Source organism: Megascapheus bottae, chromosome 12, assembly GCF_031878675.1.
Source record: "Megascapheus bottae isolate mThoBot1 chromosome 12, mThoBot2.hap1, whole genome shotgun sequence".
NCBI classification, from domain to species: domain Eukaryota; kingdom Metazoa; phylum Chordata; class Mammalia; order Rodentia; family Geomyidae; genus Megascapheus; species Megascapheus bottae.
In genome coordinates this window covers 47075105-47099072 of record NC_143520.1, presented here as the reverse complement: position 1 = coordinate 47099072, position 23968 = coordinate 47075105, and the positions used below count along the sequence as shown (strand labels likewise).

General features: G+C 39.0%; 1 protein-coding gene across 6 annotated transcripts in view; it reads right to left on the bottom strand.

Annotated features, from left to right (window-relative positions):
- The window catches only part of Insig2 (insulin induced gene 2), a 31894-nt gene extending 13259 nt beyond the window's left edge, over positions 1–18635 (bottom strand). For 3 of the 6 annotated variants that reach the window (XM_090342935.1, XM_090342930.1, XM_090342934.1), the window contains exons 1-2: positions 8581–8612; positions 574–968 (exon numbers count right to left, since the gene is read on the bottom strand). In XM_090342935.1, the coding sequence (XP_090199061.1) occupies positions 574–817 (244 nt within the window). In that variant the 5' untranslated portion in view covers positions 818–968; positions 8581–8612. The other 3 variants (XM_090342933.1, XM_090342932.1, XM_090342931.1) reach the window with 3 other exon arrangements.
- Positions 18636–23968: the final 5333 nt, after the last annotated feature.

Sequence of the window (23968 nt, the reverse complement as noted above, 5' to 3'; positions counted from 1 at the left end):
GCTTTAAACGCTAATAATTTTTTCCATTTTTCAAAATTCTATTACTTCTGAAAACAAGATCATAGAAACACCCATCAAACACTTAAAACCAAACTGTGGTGGCTATTATCACAATAACTTAAAATACAACTTAAGTGAAATAGGCCTAAATGTTTTACCCTAAATAGAGTCAAGATTTTTTTAAAGATAAAAATGTAGAAGTTCACAGGTCAGATAGAAATCAGACACCAAAGAGTAAGTACTCTATGATTCTATTGACATTTTTGGACTTTGATGCAGAAAAGCAGATCAGGATAGCCTGAGGGTAAGGTAGGTAAGCGATGAAAGATGGCATTAAGGAGTTTGAGGGATGAGACACCTGTGCTGTAGCTGGATTGTGGCCATAATTACATGACCGTATCCACGAGCCTCGGGACAGCAAAGTTTTCACCTATAATGGTGAATTTAATACACCTATAATGGTGTATTAAAATTAGGCCCAAGCTGATTGATTTCTTTCAGTTATCATCCAAACCACATGCACTCATTGGTCCTGCTTCCTTCCTGTGCACTGCAGAAACCGCCTCCACATACCTGAAGCTGCGCCACAGCACGGGCTAACCCACCACGCAGAGGAAAAGATGCTTGCAATCACACCGGGTGGGAAAAGTGTCACATTTCTCTGAATCTGAAGCAAATTTAACACGAATGCCAGAAATACTCCAATGAAAAACAGCACTACTCCTCTAATCATCAAGTTCACACTCTGGCTAGTGACAGATGAGATATATGGGCCACACTTTTGGGGTCCAGGTGACTCCGTCTCTCCTTCTGCCATAGTTTCATAAGTTCAAGCCGTTTAAAAAAAAAGAAAACAAAATGAAATTAAAAAGAAGCTCGCCAGCGGACAAGTCCAGTTGTCTGTGAAGCAAAGCAGACCAATATTTCAATGGTACATCTTTGTCCTGAAGTAGGACCTACCAGAGATCCTGTAAGTGAAAAGAAAAAAAGAAATCAATATGCATCTCATACATGATTATATGCTTTTTCTGATTTCAGCAATAGCTCATTTAAACACATACATAATAAAATATAAGTATGCATAATTTAAATTAGCTATTTGCTGAATAAGGACAGATTTTAACAGTACTTTTGTAATACATATGTCATAACTTTTATTAAGTATCACATTTATATTTACTAGTCTAGAACAAGTAATGTAAGAGACAGAAAGATTAGAATCACAGTTTTTAAAAAATACTTGACATGAGACATGAGAAAGGGTATCAATGTATGTGAAGTAATGCACCTTCTATCTGGCAAATATAATGTAATCCTTCTATTAATTACAATAAAAAATATATGGAAAAAATAGCCCCTCCTCCAGGAAAAAAAAACTAACCTTAAATACTTGCAAAAATATCTAGTAAACAGGCCTGGGAATATAGCTTAGTGGCAGAGTGCTTGTTCAGCATGCATGAAGCCCTGCATTCAATTCCTCAGTACCACAGAAACAAAAAAAGGTCAGAAGTGGTGTTTGGCTGAAGTGGTAGAGCACTAATCTTGAGCACAGAAAGGCTCAGGGACAGTGCCCAGCCTCTGACTTCAAGCCCCAGGACTAGCAAAAAAAAAAAGATCTGGAAGACGGAAACTCAAGGTGTCTTCTACCTGACTCATACGCATCACTTACAGCACAGTATTTCATACTTTACAGAAAAGCAACATATTCTGACTAAAAATATGGTACTTTTCACAACAAAATGCGACTTTGTCCATGAGGCTGTCCTTCACAGACGAACAAAATGACCATTTGAATGTTTTAATGCATGTATGTATATATTTAATTTCTCCATAAAAGCATTCTATAAATACCAGAGCAGCAAACACTTACTGATACATACAATCAGAGAAGTAAAACCTGACCCCACTCTCCCCAGGGTCACAGCTGTGACCCACACTACTTTCCCACAGGCTGCCAAATGGTGCAATCATGGTATTGATGGTAAGCAAGCCAAAAGAGGAAGCAGAGAAAAAGGAGGCCTATGAGTAACTTAATGACAATACTCTTTCAGAAGTTTTATCCTCATGACCTGATTCCCAAAACCCAAAAACATTCTAGCATAATCAGTCTAGGTAAAGTGACTATCAGAGTTTGAAGGTTTTTTTACCCCCCAGAGATTCACATGTTTGGGGTTGGTCCTCACTGTGGTAATGGTGGGAGGTGGAGCTCTGCGCAAGCACCTTGAGACCCCAGCCTCTATGCTTCCTGTTTGCTAATGTGATCTTCCCTCTCACCAGTATTCTAGCCTCTACTGTGTAGCCACCAGAGCAGAACTGATGCTGGTATGATATCCTGGAATCTCTGAAACAATGATGAAATAAAGCGCTTTTCTTTATAATTAGCCTGCCCTAGTATTTCATTATACAAATACATACAAATGTAGTAATACAAACCATACAAATGTAGTAATCTGTGCATGTGTGTTTAAGACATCATGGAAAGCTTTTATATATGTCATTCTAAGCATTGACATAAGGTAACTTACATAAAAGCCTCATCCTAAGAGAGTCAGGTATGTTAGCATACTCTTGTAATCTCAGCACTTGGAAGGCTGAGGCAAGAGGATTGAGAGTTTGAAGTAACCAGCCACATAATTAGACCCTGACTCGAAAGATAAAAATAAAAACACCAAGCCCTAAGAGATAAGCAAAGTTTTGTCTAGGACTACCACTGTAAGTCAAAATATTAAAGGTTAGGTCATCAGGAACACAATCTAGTAAGAGGAGCTGGAATTCAAACCCATGCAGCCTGACCTCGAAGCCCTTGTTCTTACGACATTCACCTTTCCAAACTCTCAATACTAGCAGTTTTGAAATGGGAAACTACCACACGGGCTACTTTTGGGAAAGTACTTTCATCCTACCCAATTATGATCCAGCTTGGACATCTTTACAAGTCAGTACATAAGTGATATTGCCTTTGATTCTCAAAGCAATTTATTGAAAACCACCAACAGTACTTCTACTTGCCACCTGGTAATTATATGTATAGTTGCTTTACAGATGATAAACTTTTTATGTAGGTCTTATTCACTATCACATCTCCCACAGAGCTTCTGCTGAGACCACAGAGGAACTCCACACAGTCCTAGCTGTTTAATTAAACTGGGCTCACTCTTCTGGATTCAGAAGGCCTTGTAGAAGTCAAATTTAGATCCTAATCATCATTTAATATTCACTGAGTTTCTAGTTTTCAAGCCACTTTACAAATAAATCGTGGAACTTATATGCAATGAATGGGGCTAGTAGAAATAACAATTATGTAAAAGAGAATATACCAAATGCTCCCAACTTTCATAGCCTATCAATCCTATGTGACAGACACTTAACAGAGAGTACCATTTCCAAGCCAGACCTTAAAACCTATGTAGTTCATAGCATAACTGAGCTCCACAGCTTTCTAGAATGGGGAAAATGGTGTACATTAGAGGCAATGTGTAGGGAAACAAACTCCGAAAATGCCCAGAAAAACACCATGTAACCTGGTATGGAATCAATATAATCAGCCTTTTATGTGTTCTGGATATTGAGTGAACTTTACCAGCTTATAGAACCCTCATCATCATTGTTGACAAGCGTAGTGTATTGAGAGCTTACTCTCTGCCAGACATAGAGTAACTTATCCTCAGAATAATCCTAATGGGAGGAACTACCACTCTCATGTTACTGACGAGAAAACTACATGAAAGGGATTTAGCAATTGAACACAGAACACGTAGGATCAGAACTGGAATGTTGGCTCAGGTCTGATTCTCAAACCCATTCTATTTCTCTAGTGCCCAAAGGGCAACTCTACCCTCCTTGACTACTTAAAATTTTTTCTTAAATTAAAATAGGTCTATATAAAATCAATAGTTACTGAATACATTACATTCAACATAGTCTCAAAGTACGAATACCAATATAAGCAAGAAACTATCTGGTAACACAAATGATGAGAATAAATATATGTCACCTTGAAATATACTTTAACAAGTGTACTAGCTTAAAGAGAAAAGGATCTTTTTATGACTTAAAACTCAGGACCTGGGTGCTGTCCCTGAGCTGCTTTTGCTATGGCTCTGCCATTTGAGTCACAGTCCCACTTCCAACTTTTTGGCATTTTATTGAAGATAAGAATCTCACCAGGTTTTCCACCCAGGCTAGCTTTGAACCGTGATACTCAGATCTCAGCCTCCTGAGTAGCTAGGATTTTAGGTATAAGCTACTGGCACCTGGTGGAAAAGATAATTTTTAAAAATCAAATGGTTCCCATAAACACTGTTAAGAGAATGCCCTTCAGAAACTGCACATTGCAGAAGGCACTGCACCCACTTTATGACCAATGGAGTCAAAGAAAATGAACTTAGCAAATCACTTGCTTCCATGTGTCAATTATTTCAAAAGGGAATTAACAGCAATGGATACTTTATGTTTAACAGTACTTTCTAAGGAAACAAAATAACTTCAGTTTTTAAGCTATTTCAGTTGTATAGCCCCAATCCATCATCACTTGCCAGGATTTGTCAGACTACTGTCATTTGGAGCAGATAATACTTTAATGCGTGTAACTGATCTAAGCCTTGCTTATCATTTAGCATGCTTAGTTCCTGCCCACTAAATGCTAGCCTCCCTATTTGTGATAACCAAAATTGTCCTCAAAATACTTCCAAATGCCTCAAGGGAAGCACTGTCTTCACCGTGAGAGCCACTGATGGCCAGAGCTGTCCATGGCCAGAGCTGTCTTTCCTCATTCTACTTCAAGGCTAGTAAAGACTTTCTAAGCTATTTTTGTTTCTTGTTACCACTATTTACTCCACCTTTCCCGGCAGTGCTTCTTTGCAATTGCCTACTTTACCCCACAAATTATCTTTTAAAATAACATTTGTTTGACATTTACTTGAATGAGATCCAAAGTCAACTTTTTGTCTACACAATGGTATAATTACTGGGGACAAAAATAGCAGTTACAGGGCTTAAGAACCATTGTATCCTAAAATTTAAAAAATGGAAGAGAACCAGGAGATCATCTATTACAGAGAGGTTTGTTTTTGAGCCTTGTGCAAAGTCAACAAAAATGGTGTGTATGTGTGTATTTTCCAGAAAAGAGAGTATAACAACTTATATCAAGTACTCAAAAAAAAAAAAAAAAAAAGCTCCAGGGGCCAGGAGTTTGGCCTAGTGGTAGAGTGCTTAGAGTGCTTGCCTACCATGCACGAAGACCCAAGTTTGATTCCTCAGTACCACATACATAGAAAAAAGCCAGAGGTGGTGTTGTGTCTCAAGTGGTAGAGCTCTAGCTTTGAGAAAAATCCAAGGACAGTTCTCAGGCTCTGAGTTCAAGCCCCAGAACTGGCAAAAAAAAAGCTCCAGGATCCAAACAAAGTTTAAGAATCAACGTTCTAAGAGTTCTGTCACTTTACCAGTACGGAGAATATCACATGAAGTGAAATGACAAATCCCAGACTATACTACTGGATCATTATGATACTTCCTTTTTCTGGAGGTGTGGGCAGGTAGGAGGGGTGCATATATTGGATCTTCCCATCATGAGCATGCACAGTAGACACCTGGTAATGATCAGAATCATCAAAGGGATAGGAAATTCCACAAGAATATACAACGAAACCATGAAGCTGCTTTAAAAAGTCATCATCTATTACACACTAAAAGAAATGTGTGATACTCCCTAGTGACATTATTTTAAAAGATCTGAAGAGTAGGTGGGTAACAGCAGCTCACATCTATAATTCTAGCTACTCAGGAGGCTGAAATCTGAGGATCACAGTTCAAAGCCAGCCCAGGCAGAAAAGCATATGAGACTCTTATCTCCAATAGACTACTAAGAAGCTGGAAGTAGAACTGTTGCTTAAGAGGTAGAGTACTAGCCTTGAGCAAAAGAAGCTCAGGGATTGTACCTAGACCCTGAGTTCATTCCCAATACTGGCCCAAAAAAGGGAAAAAAAAATTTTGAAGAACAAATGTAGCTTAAATTTGTTTTGATAATTATTGGCATCATTTTCTTAAAGTATATTTATACATTTAAATACTGCTAACAACAATACAAAATTTGATTCTACAATTGACTATTTGAAAAAAAATACTGATCAGGGAAGAAGTTTCAGATGAAACACCACTTAAAGGATAGTATCACAATGGTTCCTGATAATTTTCACAAAAGTTGATGCTTTAAATTCCCACTTTACAAAGTCAAGTACAACTTTTGAAGAACACAAAATTTCTTCCCAGTAGGCACAACCACTCTAACTCTAGACTTCCTTCTACTTCACCACATTGCCTTTTCTGCAAATACTACCAAAAAAAAAAAAAGTTAAGTATCACACAAGAAACTTTCCTTAAGTCATACTGGTAAACTACTATACATTCCAAAGCAGTATGTTCAACAAAACCCTTTCTATGGGACATGAAAAATTATAGCTACACACCTGCCTATAATTGCAATAAAGTCCATGACTGAAGAAAATACTTCGCATACCATAGATAGAGCAATGACAATCACAAAAACTGAAAAAAGTGTTATGTATGTCTGCCTGGTAATGAATCAGTATTATTACTTCATGGTAAATAAAAAAGGGATGTAAATGAAACTGGTCTTTCTGATGATGAAAACTGAAGTTTATGTCGATCACAGAGTCAACTTAAAGTCAATAGTCATTTGAAAACAAACATAAAATAGCAACCTTAAGAATCAGTTGCATTTTAAGAAATACCCCCTAGAGAACTAATTGCATTTTAACAACTGTAATAACCCCTAGACTCAAACACGGGTGGTTATTTTCCAAACAGGTCTCATTTTTTTTCAAATAGTCAAACAACTACTTCTTTTTCATCCTATGTTCCCTTAATTTATAATATTGTCCACAAACCAGAATAAGCAGTAAGGTTAGAAAGACACATACACAAATCAACATAATAGTTTAGCTTTCCTTAAAAGCATGGATGGAGGAAGCACAAGCTAAATACATTTAAACTTCTAAGAAGAAAAATGTTTGCATTGAAAAGATCTTTTTCCTCAACGCTAAAATCCAAGATGTTAAGCAAGAAACATTTAAATTCCTCTACTGCTTTTGTGCCTGTGTGTGTGTGTGTGTGTGTGTGTTACTAATGAGCCCAGGGTTTCATGCAAGTGAGGTGAGCACTCCACCACGGAGCCACCTTCCCAGCCCTCTACTACTTTTAAATATCAATGTCAGTCTCTAAAAAAAAAAACAAAAGTTTCCCTACCATTTAGGGCTAATTTTCTGTTAACAATGAAAGGAAACTTTTTGAATGATGGAATTGCATGTTATTCTTTCCTTTTCGATGCAACTGTGTGTAAATGCAACTACTGTCAAGTTTAAAAAGAATCTGCCTTTTTCCCAAATACAAAGATTGGTCACTTTACACTAGATATGAACCTGGGTATGGAAACTCAGTATGTCACAACACACTGTCAAAACACAGAGCTGAACACAATGTCTAGAGAAAGAATTGGGGCTGGGGGATGGGGCTGGGGAGAAGCCACAGGACGGGAAGAGTAATTGGCTATTTTTTCTCTTTATGGGACCCTGATTAGTGAAGGCATCTCTTTCATCTTTGGTTCACTATCAGGGTCAAACCTCAGAGTTAGAAAACACAATCTAGCCACTGCTCAACTGCCTTCATTTTTCTACACCTAATACTGGAGCTTGTTTTCCCTGCAGTCTTAGATACCATTACAATGCTGTTGCTGCTGCTGCTGCTGCTAGGCAATTTCAGGTACCCAGCTACCAAGTCCATGGATTCCTTCTTGAATCATCCATCCTACAAAAAACATCAAGCCCCTTACAGTAGGATTTTCCTAGACTATCTAGTCAGGACTATTTTAAAACTTTTTTCATCATTAACTGGGCACGGGTCACTATTACTGTGTAAGTTTTACGCCTCACCTCTATCTTGGACACTGCTTTCTTTCCCAGATGGTCACATCCCACAGACCGACATTGAAATCCAAGCAATTATCCCCAACCGACTTCCTCTAGGCCCTGGCAAGAGTTCTCCTTGGCTGTACCCACAAGATCGACTCCCAATGTACGCAAGTCCCAATCCAAACAGCCAAAGTCCCACTTCTCCACCCCATGCCACATCGTTGCGGTGGATACTAAGTTTACTTTGATACCGGTCTAATTCTGGTCCATTTCCCTCTCAAACCCGAGTCTGTCCTTCTCCCAGACGACCAGCCACCCGAGTCCTGACAGCTCTGTTTGACAGCTCGCCGACCTCCACCCTCGTCACCCCCCAGGGTCGCCCTTCCCCGCAGGCCCCCCAGGCCACACTGCTCGGGGAGCCTCGGCCTCCCCTGCGGCCTTCTCCAACCGGAAGTCCCCCCTAGACCTCGCTCAGGTGAGAGGAACCCCTCCATCTGCAGGCCCCACCTGCGCTCCTCGGTCCCCCACACCTGCCACCAGGAATCCCAGCCTGCAAAACAGCATAAGTACTTCCTCTTCCCAAGGGCTACCCTCTTTAGGCTGCTCGCCACGGCACCACGTCACCTGAGCTATGCTGGGTGACTCCCCAACTCACCCCCGCCTCCGCCATCTTCTGGGACCTGCCCCCTTGCCCCCCCCTCGCTCCACCTCTTCCTCCTCCCCTCCCACAAATCCGCCCGGGCTTCACTACGCATGCGCAGCGGACGTGCACCACGCAGGCGGTCGGGGCAGAGAAACTTCCGGTTCTCGCTGGCTCCCGTTTAGCCTATGTGTGAGCCGGGGCAACAGAGCTTCCGGTCTGCTGGAGATGGGGGTGGGAGTAGGGGGCGTGGCCGTGGTTGGTGGTAGGACGCTGCTGGAGCAGCCGCCGTTTGCTGACCCGGCGAGTCTAGGGTTGTGACGGGAGGCCCGACGCGGAGGAGGTGGGGAGCCGTGCGAGGACTCACGCAGACATACACACACACACACACACACACACACACACACACACAGGCGGAGTGGCGCCGCCCTCCGCGCCTCCGGGGTGCCGGAGGAAGATTGCGGGCTCCGGAGCGCGGGTGGCCAGCTCCTCCTCCCCTCCAGGGACGCGGGCGGGGCTTCGATCCAGCTTGGCCGGCGGGTCCGTGCGGGAGCGCACCGCGGCCCCGTCCCCTGCGTCACCCCAACCCCGCAGCTGCCGTCCGTCCCTCCCGGGGACGGGCGCGCGCCGCGGCGGAGCGGCTGCCGTCTGCGGACCAGGCCTCTGGAAGGTCCGGACCCCCCCCCCCCCCGCCCCTCCGCCCCGGTTTGTCACACGTCTTGCTTCCGTTGACATCAAAACAATCAATACGTGAATAAATCAATAACCACACTTCTAGACCGCGCAGGTGAACTTTTGAACGAAAATGGCACAATCCGTGAGCTGACAGGCCACAGGGAAACGCTAGAAAGCGTTCGTTCCCTCGCTTTGGTTTCTAAAAGCTGAATTCCTCCTACATTATGTGGCAGGACTGTCTCATATCACCTTTTCCGAAATGAATCACGAAGGAGGCCAGAGTACAGGGTTATTTTAAGGAAAGTTTTAGTAGATGAACTATGGAACGTAAAATTATGCGCCCAAAAGTTTCGTAAGAGGGTATTAGTTGGTTAAACTACTTTGTTTGATTTTACTTTGGTAAATGATGAAAATGGATTTTAAATGTCTCTGGTCTTCTCATCACATTCACTTCTAAAAGGTGAAGGAGAAGGTAAAATTTGCCGCAAAATTTACAAGAACTTTGTTTTCTCTATCTCTTAACTTTAATTTTTGTGGGTTTTTACTAGTAAATGACGACCTGGGTTTATTATACTAAATACGTGAGGGATTTTTAAAGAGAAAAGGACCCCCCGAAGTGAGATGAGTTTTTAGTGATGGAGCTCAAACCCAGACTTCTTTGTACACGGTCGGCAAGCCCCAACCCTAGCCTTCCATGACGTATAAAACAACAGTGAGTCCTACATGTTACTCTCATGCTTATTCCAATCCATCATTTTCAAGCCCTGTAAAACTACCTCAAGGAAAATCATAACTGGAAGAGAAAACCATAATGGAAACTTATTTTAGATTGAAATTTATTAATTGCAAAGAGGGTTAGGACTTGGAAAGCAAGAGCTACGTGGCAGCAGTTCATGGGTGTTAACATCCAACGAAGTTACCTTTATTGTACTACAAAGGAGAATATAAAATACTGAGGAAAAACAAAGATCCTTTGTCTTTGCTTCAGTGTCAGGATTCTTTTCTTGGAAGAGATATGGCCCTTCAATGCTGGTCATTGAATTCATATATATATATATATATATATATATATATGTATATATAGTAGTGATGCTATGAGATCAGAGTTGGAAAATATGGATTACAGAGCCTGCATGAGAAAACATATTTGATGAGACATGTAAGATTGGATGTCAGCTCATAAATTTTGACTAAATTTCTCTTATTTCTAGAACATTAAATTATTAAACTACTTGATTCCAGGATATAAATTTAAAACTTTCAGAAGTCCTAATAACTGATAACTTTAAAAGAAGTAGTTTGGTTGGTGAAGGATTCTTGAAAACTGAATTGTGTTTTGGCACTGTGACAGCCTGTATGTAATCATATCCAATAAATTTGGTTTTCTGGGCTTTTCTCTTCTCTGTAAAATGAAATATTAGTTTAGATCATTACTAAGGTCCTCTTTCCTAGCAGAAATATCAGTGATTTGTCAATCCTGTGACTTTTTTCCACTATCTTTGTATGTTGTTTGGTTTCTCAACTGAACAGATGAAAAGGAAAGTTACAAAGAAAGAAAAATCTTCTGTAGAGAACTAATACATCAACAAAGTTTGACTTGTTAGAGGAAGGTATTGTGAGACTAACACCAATGACTCCCAAAGGTTGAATGCCATACTAATACTTATAATAAATTTCTAAGAACTGAGCTTTGAAAACCTTATCAAACTAAAAACATCTAAAAGATTTTTGAATGAAAATTTTGAAAAGTTTCCTACTCAATAATTGAGTAGGAATTGAATTAAAAACACTGAAAAAAAAGTCCTACTTTTTTTACTTCTGGTTTTATTAGGTTTTTATGTGCAATCTGCTGCTGTTTGGCCTCCAAAGTTGACTTGTTGGAAGCTTGATGCCTTTATAGTAATGTTGAAGAGGTGAAACTTTTAAGGAATGGAGACTAAAGGTCATGGGGGTTCCACCCTTGTGGAGGTTTCAGTGTTGTTCAGAGTAATTTGTTCTGGATTTGATAGGATTGCATTCATTCCCAGTAGAACAGGTTGTTGTATAAAAGAAATCTTGGCACCCTCCCTGGCCTTTTTTTTGTAACCTTTCTTTGTCACATGAGCTACCCACATAATGATATGCACAATGGCGATTTTTTGTTTGTTGTCTTGTTTTGTTTGTCGTGGGACTTGAACTCTGGGCCTGGGTGCTGTCCCTGAGCTCTTCAGCTCAAGGCTACTGCTCTACCACTTTGAGCCACATCTCCACTTCCAGTTTTTGGGAGGTTAATTGGAGATTAGAGTTTTGTGGGCTTTCATACCTGGCCTGGCTTTGAACCATGATGGTCAGATCTCCACCTCCTGAGTAGCTAGGATTACAGGTGTGAGCCTCCGGCACATGGCAACAAGGGTTTTGTATAGGCAAAGTTCCTCATCAAGGGATAAACAATGGTGCCACCTGACCAGTATCCAAAATTAAGCTAAATAAATCTCTTATTCCAAACATACCCAGCTTTGGGTATTTTATGACAACAACACAAAACAGACTAAGACAGATACATATAATCAAGAAATGCCATAAAGGGAACTGTCCCTGTTGCAGATTATAAGATGGGTCATTTATCAATCTATTCATTCTTTCAGCACTGTTTTAAGAATCTAGTTGGCAACAGACACGAGGCACTCAACCTTAGAGAAAGCTCAATGGACAAGCCTCTTCTTTTGTGAGGCTTGTAGCCTCATGGGGAAATACTATAGAGTATATACAGACACATTGAGACAAGTGCTATGAAGATGCAGCATCTCCATACTGAAACGGTAGATGGAGGGAGATAATACCATGTATACTTCCAAGGGTGACTTGCATATTGAGAGGAATCTGCTAAGGGCAGAATGAAGAGCAAGTATGAAGGCACAAAACAAAAACTTGGTGCCTGCCAGCAATTTAAAGGAAAGTATTCTCATTAACTATAGGCATAGAGGTAAGCAATTGAGACGGAAAAATTTACAAATAGAGGTTCTGTGTTAATATCTTGCTTGACCATTTATCCTCTGCAAGTACTGTGCACAATTTATTTTTACTTCATGTGTCTATACCCTTTGGATATGGATATCAAATAGCAGATAAGAGACTAAGGCAAAAAGTGATTATCCTCAACCCTGGATGTATATATTACCATAAATCTATTAAAATAATGCATATGCTATATACATCCAGATGTGTGATCCGCCCTCTCTATATTCTGATTTAATAGAGCTGAAAACAGGACTGGGGCTCTTTTTTAGTAGGTACCTTGTATAATCTTGATGTCGTCATATAGTAGTTCTAATGCAGCCAGGTTTGGGAATCACAGGTTTCCCCTTAATTTGTTTGAGGTTACTTGGCAACTAAATATGCAACAGAGGAGGTGACCTAAGTCTATGCTATACTGATTCCTGTGTCCTTAGCCATTCATTAGTGCTCTACAAAGATGAATGAGTCAGTCCTCTTACCATCAAGGAAGTAACAGCCTAGTATATCAGAAGTCTCAGTAAACCACAGAAGACCAGCCCATGTAGACAGACACAAGTCAACTTAGAACTCTCAATGAGGTCAGCTATATTCTAATTTAACTTAGAGTATTGTGAAAGTCAACCAGTGGCAGGGAATCTAGGTAGGCAATTATTACAGTAGTCAGATGAAAAATGGCATAGTGTATGCACGAACTCAGACAATAGGAAGAGGGGGAGAATTATCAAAGCTTCTTGACCACTGATGTGAGGTTGGTGAAAAGGTGGATGGCTTGGAAGTTTTGAGTTCAAAATATTTTAAACAATTAGGTAGAACATGTACTAGAGTAGTAAGAATGAGACTACAAAAAGAGATCTGTAATTACTGATTTCATTTTCTTTTACTTTTTTTGTCCCTGTTCTGGGGCTTGAATTCAGGGCTTTGGTGCTGTCCTTGAGCCTTTATACTTAAGGCTAATGCTCTACCACTTGAACTACAGCTCCACTTCTGGCTTTTTTTTTTTTGGTATTTAATTAGAGATAAGAGTCTCAGAGTCTTTCCTGCCTAGGCTGGCTTTGAACCAGAATTCTCAGATCTCAGCCCCCTGAATAGCTAGAATTATAGGTGTAAACCACCAGTTCCCAGCTGGTATTAGTGATTTTTAAGAACATAGTTCAAACCGTGCCTTGTGTAATACATATGCTGATACAAATTTCTTTGGAAATAGAGATAGGAGAGGAAAAATATTCCTGACCTTGCCATACTTCAATATGGCAATAAAGCTATTATTTATCTGCAGTGATATTGAATACACTCAACTCATGATTGTCCATGATGACTTTTTAATACTTCCCAGATTTTCTCTGGCCATATAAGAAATTTAAAAGATGATACATAGCCTTGAAATGCAAACCAATTTTAAATATTGGCTAAATATTCAAAGAGAATGCTATACAATGCATTCACAAATGTAATGGGAATATCCCAGTACACTGTTTCCACCCAAATAATTTTTTGTACCTCTAGTTTTATCTTAAATTGTTTTGATCATAATTTCACATATGCCTATAAGAGTTGAAATGTTCTAAACATAAAGCTACATAGAAATTCTTAAGCTTAACTACATACATCCATAAAACCAATCAAAGCATTTTCAAGAACATTTAGTAAACTTAAAAAAAATGGTAATGCAAAAGATATTCTCTTGAAATTGATGCTCAAACTAAACATGAAAATATTTGCCAAATAATTCAATTTTTGAAACAAAATATGCTTTTACTACTATCCTGAGTGGCTCAATTATTTGACAACTTCCCTATGAAGCTTTCTGTGGTGATTATTTTATTATATTAATATACTTGAGATTGAAATAGGGAGATCAGATATGGCCCCATGGTGGATGGTAAGGATCTGGCATCTTGTCTTCATGGTGGGAGAAAGTAAAGCCCCTGCCTCCCAAGTGATGGGTGTGCCTTAATTCCTGGAGGCAGCGGTGGGCACTTTACTGATGATAAGTTATTAAATCTTGTCAGTCCAGAATCTAGGACTGGGAGATTCCTGTGACCCTGCCCCCTGACCTGACCATATTTAGGCCCAGATCAGCTCAGGCACCATTACTACATGCCATGTGTTTCCTTGCTTTCATCCTGGCTCCTGGCTCCTGGTTCTATTCTGGTCACCAAGGAGTCCCAATCCAGCTCTCCACTAGAGCTGAATTGGTTTGTTGGTACTGTTTTTGTTCTTTTGTTCCTCTGTGGCTTCATGGCACAGTTTCCTACCAGTGTTAAGTATTTTCTAACTGCTGACCTTTAGACAAGCGTCCACCACACAGTCACAGTCCTTCTAATAAAGACCCCAAAACTTGATCCTTCAAAATATGACTTCTCTGTTTTCCTACTTTACAACAAGATAAATTGAATGCTGAAACCCTAAAACAGTAACAATAAAACATATTTTTTGTAATTCTGGTAACTGAGATAAAAACAAATAGAAAAGCATGTTAAAACATTAAAAAGCTGCAAATTTTTATGACAAGTGTTTACATTTGTTGTGTCCACATATCAAATGCGTAGACACATCATGTTAAAATTACATTACCTAGAGCCGGGAGTTTGGCCTAGTGGTAGAGTGCTTGCCTAGCATGCATGAAGACCCTGGTTCAATTCCTTGGTACCACAGACATAGAAAAAAGCCAGAAATGGTGCTGAGGCTCAAGTGGTAGAGCTCTAACCTCGAGAAAGTCCAAGGACAGTGCTCAGGCTCTGAGCTCAAGCCCACGACTGGCAAAAAAAAAAAAATTACATTACCTAATAAACGTGTTAAGTCATGAAAAGAATTACAATAAATATTAAATATCCACAATCTATGCATAATGGAAAATTCAATTATTAGTGTCCAAATTTATATATTTATTTATGAATGACTTTCAGTACAGTCTGCTTCACCATTATTTAACCTACACTTGGTGTGCATTATAACATAAGATCATCTCTGCTTTTCAAAAACCCTAACCCAAGACAATTACAGGAAAGTCTTTATTTGTCTTGCTAGTCCAAACTGGCTAGACAGGAACTTGTGATTCTTCTGCCTCAGTCCACCAGTGCTGAGGTTACAAGTATATACCACCACACTCAGCTATGGGTCAATCTTAAGAGCAAATTGTCTGGCAATATCCCACATGTTTACCATGATCCAGAACATGCTTATAGTAGTATTGTAAGGGTATCATATAATTCAAGTCACATCATATCAAAATTCTCCATATGGACTGCTGAGAAAATTCACCAGTGCTATTTGGAGAAACATTATTTTAGATTGTCCAATGCTTTTGGTTTCTGAGGCCTTGTAAAGTTCTCTAATATAATCTATAATGCCACCAAATGTGTTCCACAGAATTTGTGATAAAAAGCATTGTGTAGTAGGGAAAAGGTAGAAAAGATAAATTGGACTTTTGTGCTCATTTTTTGGTAGACATGGAATTTTAAAAATTAAGAAATTTTTGTTCTGAATTCTGAGACTTTTTGTGTGCATGTAATTTGACCAATGATATATTTGTCTTTTCTCATCTTCCGAGCATTTATACAACTAATGTTGACTCTATTTATATATTTTTAAATAAATTACCCAGGGAGAGTTTAAGCAATGGAAGTTGTAATTTGCACTGAAAGCTGTTAATAGAATCATCTATCACTCAGAATATATACAGAAAGTAAAAGAATATCCAGGCATAGGGCATTATTTTCTGTGCCTTCAATAGTACCTAATTTATAATTTGGGCTCAACAAATATTTGTTGAATTAATATTCTGTTGTATTTATTATTTTGTTTTAAGCTGTCATGGTTAATCTTGATTATCATCTTGATTGATTGATAAGCACCTAGAGATTTGTAAGTCAAATGTCTAGGTTTGTCTGTTAGGGTATTTCCAGAAAGGAATAATAATTAGAGGCTGACAGGATTTGCCCTGATTGTGGTGAGACCCAGATGATTGAAAAGCAAAAACTGAGCCCACTTGGGCAGTGTCTTATCTCTTCTCTCTATCTCTCCCTCTCTGCCTCTTCTGCCTCTTCCTCTCTCTCTCTTCCTCTCTGTCTCTCTCTGTCTCTCTGTCTCTGTCTCTCTCTCTGTCTCTGTCTCTGTCTCTCTCTCTCTGTCTCTCTCTGTCTGTCTCTGTCTCTGTCTCTCTGTCTCTATCTCTCTATCTCTGTCTCTCTCTGTCTGTCTCTCTGTGTCTGTCTGTCTGTCTCTCTCTCTCTCTCTGTTCACCATAGCTTCCTCCTTCCCACACTCTAGACACTATAATCTGCCTCACCACAGGTCCAGAATCAAAAGAACGCTGGAAATACTGGACCTGGGAGCCAGCCTTTAAGTTTTTTATGTCAGATTATTTATCACAGCAGGAAGAAAAATAACTGAAACATTTACATCTACTTTGGTTTAATAATCTACGTACATACATAGCTTTAAAAAAAAAGCTGTTTGTCACAGAATGTGCAAGATTCAATACGGAGGCACTAGTCACATGCAGATATATAAATTATTTGAAATGAGTGGAAAAATTATGCTAGCCAGGTGCGATTTTATGGACAATTTACAGATTACTCAAAGATTTACTGGAAAGTACTATATTCAATGATAGATTTATGATATTTTTTGCCAGTCGTGGGACTTAAACTCTGGACCTGGGCGCTGTCCCTGAGCTCTTTAGCTCCCAGCTACTGCCCTACACCTTGAGCCAAGCACCACTTCTGGTTTTCTGGTGGTTAATTGGAGATAAGAGTCTCATATACTTTAGTGTCCAGGCTGGCTTTGAACCTCACTGCTCACAGCTCAGCCTGCTGAGTAGCTAGGATTACAGGCATGAGCCACTGGCACCCAGCTCAGACTTACGAATTTATATATAAATATATATTATATAAAATACAAATGTATATTATGTAATATGTCTGCATATGATGTATTTACATATATAAATTTATGTATTCATACAGATATATAAATGTATCCTCAAAAATGTATAAGGTATAAAGAAAATTTTGAAGTAGAAGAGATACGAAATCATGACCTACCAGCTATTTGTCCACCTAAAATATACAAGCTCTTTTCATGTACTAAAGGCAAACTAATGATGCAAAGGAGACCAGAGGTTTAGTTTTAAGGAAAAGATTAAGTATGTCATTCTTAGCTTTGATCGACACAAGCCATTTCCATCAAGACAAGTTAGTTTCAAAGGCAGTTAGGCTTCTTAGCAAGAATCACATGTAGGTGACCTCTAGAAAGGTCACAGCATGTGACATTTAGAAGATTATAATTGTAAACAGTTCTACTGAAAAATAAACGTGCTTATTGAAATTTATTTTTAAATTGTCTGAATAGCATCAATGAACTGAAACTGTAAAAAGGAATCCTCAGGCCAGAGTCAAAGGGAAAGTTGGACAACTGAGAAGTAAGCACAGTGAAGAACTACACTTGAACTGAGATTATTTGCTCACTTGAGAGAAGTCAAATTCTGTCTGGACTGAATTTCCACACAGAACTGATATAAAATCTCAGGACCTAATTAACCGAGTCAAATTTCTCAAAATGAGAAGACCAGAACTCAAAGGACAGCACCCTAAGCATATGGAGATTATCCATAGGGAGAAATGAGCAGAGAAGTGGGAAATGAAGAAATAAAAGCTAAGCACCTGGGCCAGGAGTTTGGCCTAGTTAGTGGTTAAAGTGCTTGCCTAGCATGCATGAAGACCCGGGTTTGATTCCTCGGTACCACATACATAGACAAAAAGCTGGAAGTGGTGCTGAGGCTCAAGTGGTAGAGCTCTAGCCTTGAGAAAGTCCAAGGACAGTGCTCAGGCCCTGAGCCCTGAGCCCAAGCCCAAGACTGGCAAAAAAAAAAGGTAAGCACCTATGAAAATCAGCCACAAGCTATTCCTCAAGCCAATTTCCATCCCAAATTCACTCCATCACAAAATTCACTCCATGCCAAAATTTCATGTCTTTAATTTTCTAGATAATGGTCTAGATAGGTAGAGGCTGAAGTATCTATAAACTGAATTCTTTTTTTAAATTTTTATTGTATTGTATATAGAGGGGTTACAGTTGTATTCATCAGATAGTAGAAACATTATTTCTTGAACACTGATACCCCAATTTCCCTTCCCCCACCCCTCCCAATTATCTTGTTTTTCCCTTCCTTTCCCTATTTCAAATAAACAAATAAATGTATATACAATATCCCTGGTACGAAAGACAGAAGCAATAACAACATGAGATAAACCACAAGGAGAATAAAAGAAAAAAGAAATAACTTCACATAGTACATTAAGAACAACAATCACAATGGTAAACCTTTTGTTTCCATATCCTGGAGTTCATTTCACTTAGTCTCATCCAATTCACACCTAATCCATCTTCCAAAAGCACCTTTTTCATAGTTTCATAGCTATCAATTCATGTCTGTAGGAACAAAGAACACTCTTATTTTCATTGAACAGCTTACAAATTCTATCATTTCAATGACACATCTGACAGCATCACAATAGACTCTGTGGATACCAGACCTAATGGGGAGTGAGAAGGTAGAAGTTCCTGAGACAGTAAACCATGGGTAGGTAGTTTGTATGCTATGGACATCACTGTGCAGTACTAGGTGACAATGTTCTCATTTTCCTTGAAGTACAATATCTCACTGATCATGGTATGAGGTGGTCAGGAGATACTCAGACAGGGTGAATTTACCCAAGATACACTAGTAGTGGAGTTGAAGTCATTATCAAATCTTCTCATTTGTTAAAACTCAGTACAATTTCTAAAATAGAATTTGCCTGGATATAAAGACTGACCCCAAGGTTCATGCATAACCACCAACTACATCTTCACACAACCCCAACTCTTTTAAAATATCAAAATAAATATTTTTCTGCTGTATTATTTAAAAGATTCTGAGAAGGTTTTATGGTGTGTATATATAGATAACACATCCCCATGTTTTCTAATATGCTTGGAATGTAAGTTATTTGCTTCATAACTCTATACTAAAAACATTACTGAAGTAACCTACTATTCCTTAGGAATTACAAATATGAGATGGTTTCTTAATAGGGATGCTACATTCTTAAATAAGTCTATAAACTCATCAAATGTTTTCTGCAATTACCAATCTGACACTTACTATATAACTGGCATCAAACTCTACCATATTTAAATGGATGAGTATAGGACAAAGAAATGATGCAAAAGTTGGTAGCAACTGATCTAATCACAAGCAGGTGAACCCAGCTGAATTCCCATGGTTGTACATCCTCAGTCTGAAATTATTATGTATATCAATGCAGGTTACTGAAGAAAGAAAAAAAAGGCACTCTGCTAATGGCAAGGGGTAGAACTGGGGACAGATTTGAATCTCTAAAGCTCTAAAAGAAGAAATCAGTGAGAAAGTTTACACCTTTTAGTGGTACAACTTTTTAAGGGTATTGTTTTGAGAGGTTCTGTTCAGAAGCAATGACAACTAAAGTCAATAAATAAAGTCAAATGGTCCCTGTAAGGCTTTGTAAGTATCATCAGGCAACAAATAAACTAATCAAAGCCCAACGAGGTCACCATGGATGAGTAAGCAAATGAAAAACAGTTCTAACACAGAATCACTGAGGTATAAAACATCAGTGAGAAGACAACAGCAAAGATTATAGACTATAAACCTCTCCTCAGAGAGGCAATGATAGAGACCAGGAATAGAGAAGTGACACTAGCTATTAATTATTACAAGGGCCCATACAATTTGAGGTCAAAAAAAACATAACAAGGTGTGCTCTAAGAGATTTCTGCTCTGAGACACACCTCCATTCAAGCTGAATTCACACACAGGGGTTTTATATAGCTTTCAATCCCTCCCAAAGGCAATTTACACAGAAGCTAAATGCTAGTTGTATAAGAGCGTGCTACATTGTTTATATGAGCATAATAAAAGCAGAGAATTTTAATTACACATGAATGTTGTACATATTAATTGAGAAAAGAGGATTTTTATTTGATAGTATGGAGAATGCCTAAAGAAATAGGTATCAAGTTAGGCAATGTGGTACACATAAAACATACCTTAGAAACCCAAAGACCTGGGTTTAGATTGGTTCTGAAATTTGAACTTGTCCCAAACAAAACCTATCTGAAGAATTTCCCATGAAGGGCAGGTTCTGGTGATTCATTGCTGCAATCATACCTAGTGAGGAGGCTGAAATTTGGAGGAATGAGCTGGTAGGCCATGGCAGACTCTCATAGGCTCTCTCTCAGCAGGCAGCAGGGCTGAGCTCCTGAGTGCCTGAGGAGGCAGCTGGGCTAAGAAACTAGAACTTCAAAATAATTGTGAAAAGAACAAGGAGCTTGAACCACCTGCAGTCATCAAGGAAGGATGGTTAGACACATTGGAAGATGAAGAGACCAGATGTAGATCTGGACAGGCATCTCACACAGCCAGGCATGAGAGGCTCCTGTCTCTGATCAGGACGCTGAGATCCAAAAGACTGAGGTTTAAAGCCAGCCCAAGAATTGAAAGTTTACTAGTCTCCATCTCAAAAATAGTATTAAATTGAAGCATATGAGAAAATGTTCATCATCTATGGTCATAAAGGAAATGCAAATAAAAACAACCCTGAGATACCACCTTACCCCAACAAGAATGGCCAAGATTTTGAACTCAGACAATGACAGCTGCTGGCGGGGTTGTGGAGAAAAAGGAACCCTACTACACTGCTGGTGGGAATGCAGACTAGTTCAGTCACTCTGGAAAGAACTGAAAATAGACCTTCCCTATGATCCCGCCATACCACTTCTGGGCATCTATCCTGAACATCATGACCCAAGATATTATAAGGACACCTGTTCAGCTATGTTCATCTCTGCACTATTCACAATAGCCAGGCGATGAAAACAATCCAGATGCCCTACTGCAGATGAATGGATACAGAAAATGTGGTATATATACACAATGGAATTCTACATAGGAAACAGACAAGATAAAATAATGGCATTCACAGGGAAATAGATGAATCAAGAGTGAATCCTGTTGAGTGAGACAAGTCAAGACCTAAGGAACAAAAGGCGCATGGTATCCTTAATATGTGGCTATTAAATCCAAAGAGTACAAGAGCGAGGACTCAATAACTGCATACCCAAAGCTATGGACATGGTAATGGAAATACAAACATAACTATATAGACATAAAAACCTATGACTCTATAGACAAAATGTTTTATTTCATAAATTAATACGTTTCTATGACATACAAACCCTTAGCCTAATTGTGATTAAATTCTAAATACTAAGTCCCAGTGATTGTAAATAGAGATTCCCTCCTTGAACACTTATATGTTAAACTTGTCATTTAAAATATGATGTAAAAATCAACGTTAATAAATTCTTTTAAAAAATAGTATTAAATCGAATTGTCAAATAATGAGCTGGAGACTTGGCTCCAGTGACAGAAGGCCATTTGAGGTGGGGGGAGGGGGCTAAAGGGGTTGAGTCCAAACACTACCACCACAAAGAATTCTTCATGTAAATATAAAAATTATTTGGAATGATTTTAAATTTAACCCCTCAGAATCCGAAATGTATTGCCATTGTTAAGTGTTAGGAATTAATGTTTTGCTTTGGTAGTGATTAAAGAGATTTTTTTTTGACCAGTACTAGGGATTGAACTCTAGGCCTGGGCATTGTCCTTGAGCTCATTTTGCTCAAGGCTAGCATCTCTACCACTTGCTCTACAGTTCCACTTCGAGCTTTTTCTGTGATTAATTGGAGAGTCTCAAGGACCTTCTGCCCAGAGTGGCTCTGAACTTCAATCCTCAGATCTCAGCCTCTTGAGTAATTAGGATTATAGGCCTGAGTCACGTTTCCCAGCTCAATTAAAGAGGTTTTTGTTTTTGCCATTTCTGGGGATTGAACTCATGGCCTGGACACTGTCCCTGAGCTGCTTTTGCTCAAGGCTAACACTTTACCACTGAGCCATAGGGCCACTTCCAGACTTTTCTGTTTATGTGGTACTGAGAAATTCAGTCCAGGGCTTCATGCAAGCACTCTACCTCTAAGTCATGTTCCCAGCCCAAGAGAATTTTCAAAACAGTATATATATATATATACTTGGTAAAGTGGTGATAAAATGTCACGGTTTTGTGACCTTAAGCACTTTCTTAAACACTTTGATATAATTTTTGACAAATAACTTCCCAGTTTCCGTAGAATGCCTTGAAGATGGGGAATTCTTCACCTCTTCAGAAAAATGCTTTCTTCTTGGCATAGTTCTCAATATGAATGTTTATTCTGGGGTTCAACTGGACTCAGGTTCTTTATGTCTCCTCCCTCTTTCTACTCCATTCTATATGACAACAACCTTTAAATAGTTAAATCCTCCTTGCTCCTAACTCCCCAAGAGTTTTATCCTGGATAAACACATATAAATACATCGTGTTTCAATAGTAACACTACGTGTTTCCCTATGCCCTTGCCTCAATGATGCCCTTTATCTATACATGCTTCTGTCAGTATTCTCTTTGCAAGGTCACTTTCTCATCACATCTTTGTTCTGAGTATTCCTTTTACCACAGTATCACATCTTAGTAACACTTTCTGGCAGCTAACTTCCACTCACCATTAAGTTGTATAGAGCGATTAAGTTTAGGCAACTCTGAAATCTTTACCATTTGCATAAACCACATTTTCTCTATCTCATTCTTTTATCAATAGGATGAAACTTGAATGTCAGGAATTTTTCCTCCACTGGTAGTGAGGGCTAGATGCCTAAACATAAGAGATGATAATTTCCATAATAAATTTCTTCTTGTTAAACATGTCCATATTACTATCTCTTGAGAGATTGTTGGTATGAATTTCACCATTTGTGGTACCCTTAACCCTCTTAGTTTTGTGTTTTATACTCCATTAGTATGTTATCATTTCACCAGAACCTTATGCCGAATCTTAGTAGATATTTTAGGAAATACAGCACAAAGGCAGTGGTAGATTCTGGAAACCTGCCTGTAGGATGACATAAACACATTCACCAGCAAGAACTCTTTGCTTATAGCAATCCCAAGTATGAGCCCAACACCCATTCTGAGCAGTATCAGAGAAATTGACAAATCCATATAGAAATTAAAACTAAACACTACCTCTTCATCAACTTGTGCTAGCTCCATAGCTGAAGGACTACAAATTATTTCATGATTTTCTCTAGAAGATAGCCCAGATTCAAACCTGCCTACAGAGATTTCACAGGAGTTAACTTCTGTTTTGAAGATATTTGGCTTGTTTTCAGCTTTTCTTAATTTTCAAGATTGCTAAAAAGCTGTTAACAGGCATTCAATCTTATTCCAAAAGCCTTTTAGAGTCCAGTATGTAACTAATTTAGGTATAAGACACACCCATTTTGGATAAAGTGTATATGTTTAAGTCCTGGGGCTTGAACTTGGAGTTTGTACACTATCCTTGAGCTTTCTTAAGGCCAGTGATGTACCACGTGAGCATGTGGTACCAAGAAATCGAACCCAGGGCTTCATGCATGCAAGGCAAGCACTTTACCACTAGGCCACACTCCTGGCCCCAGATGAGTGTTTTTTTTTACATGTTCCTCACCTGTCCAGTTTTACACACCAGTATTTGTGCTGTCTTTCCTGTCTGGTGACATTTAGCTACAGAGAGCACGGGAATAAAATCAGCTAAGTGGTTTTGCTTATCTCTAGATTCCTTAACCTTGGGAACATTTCTA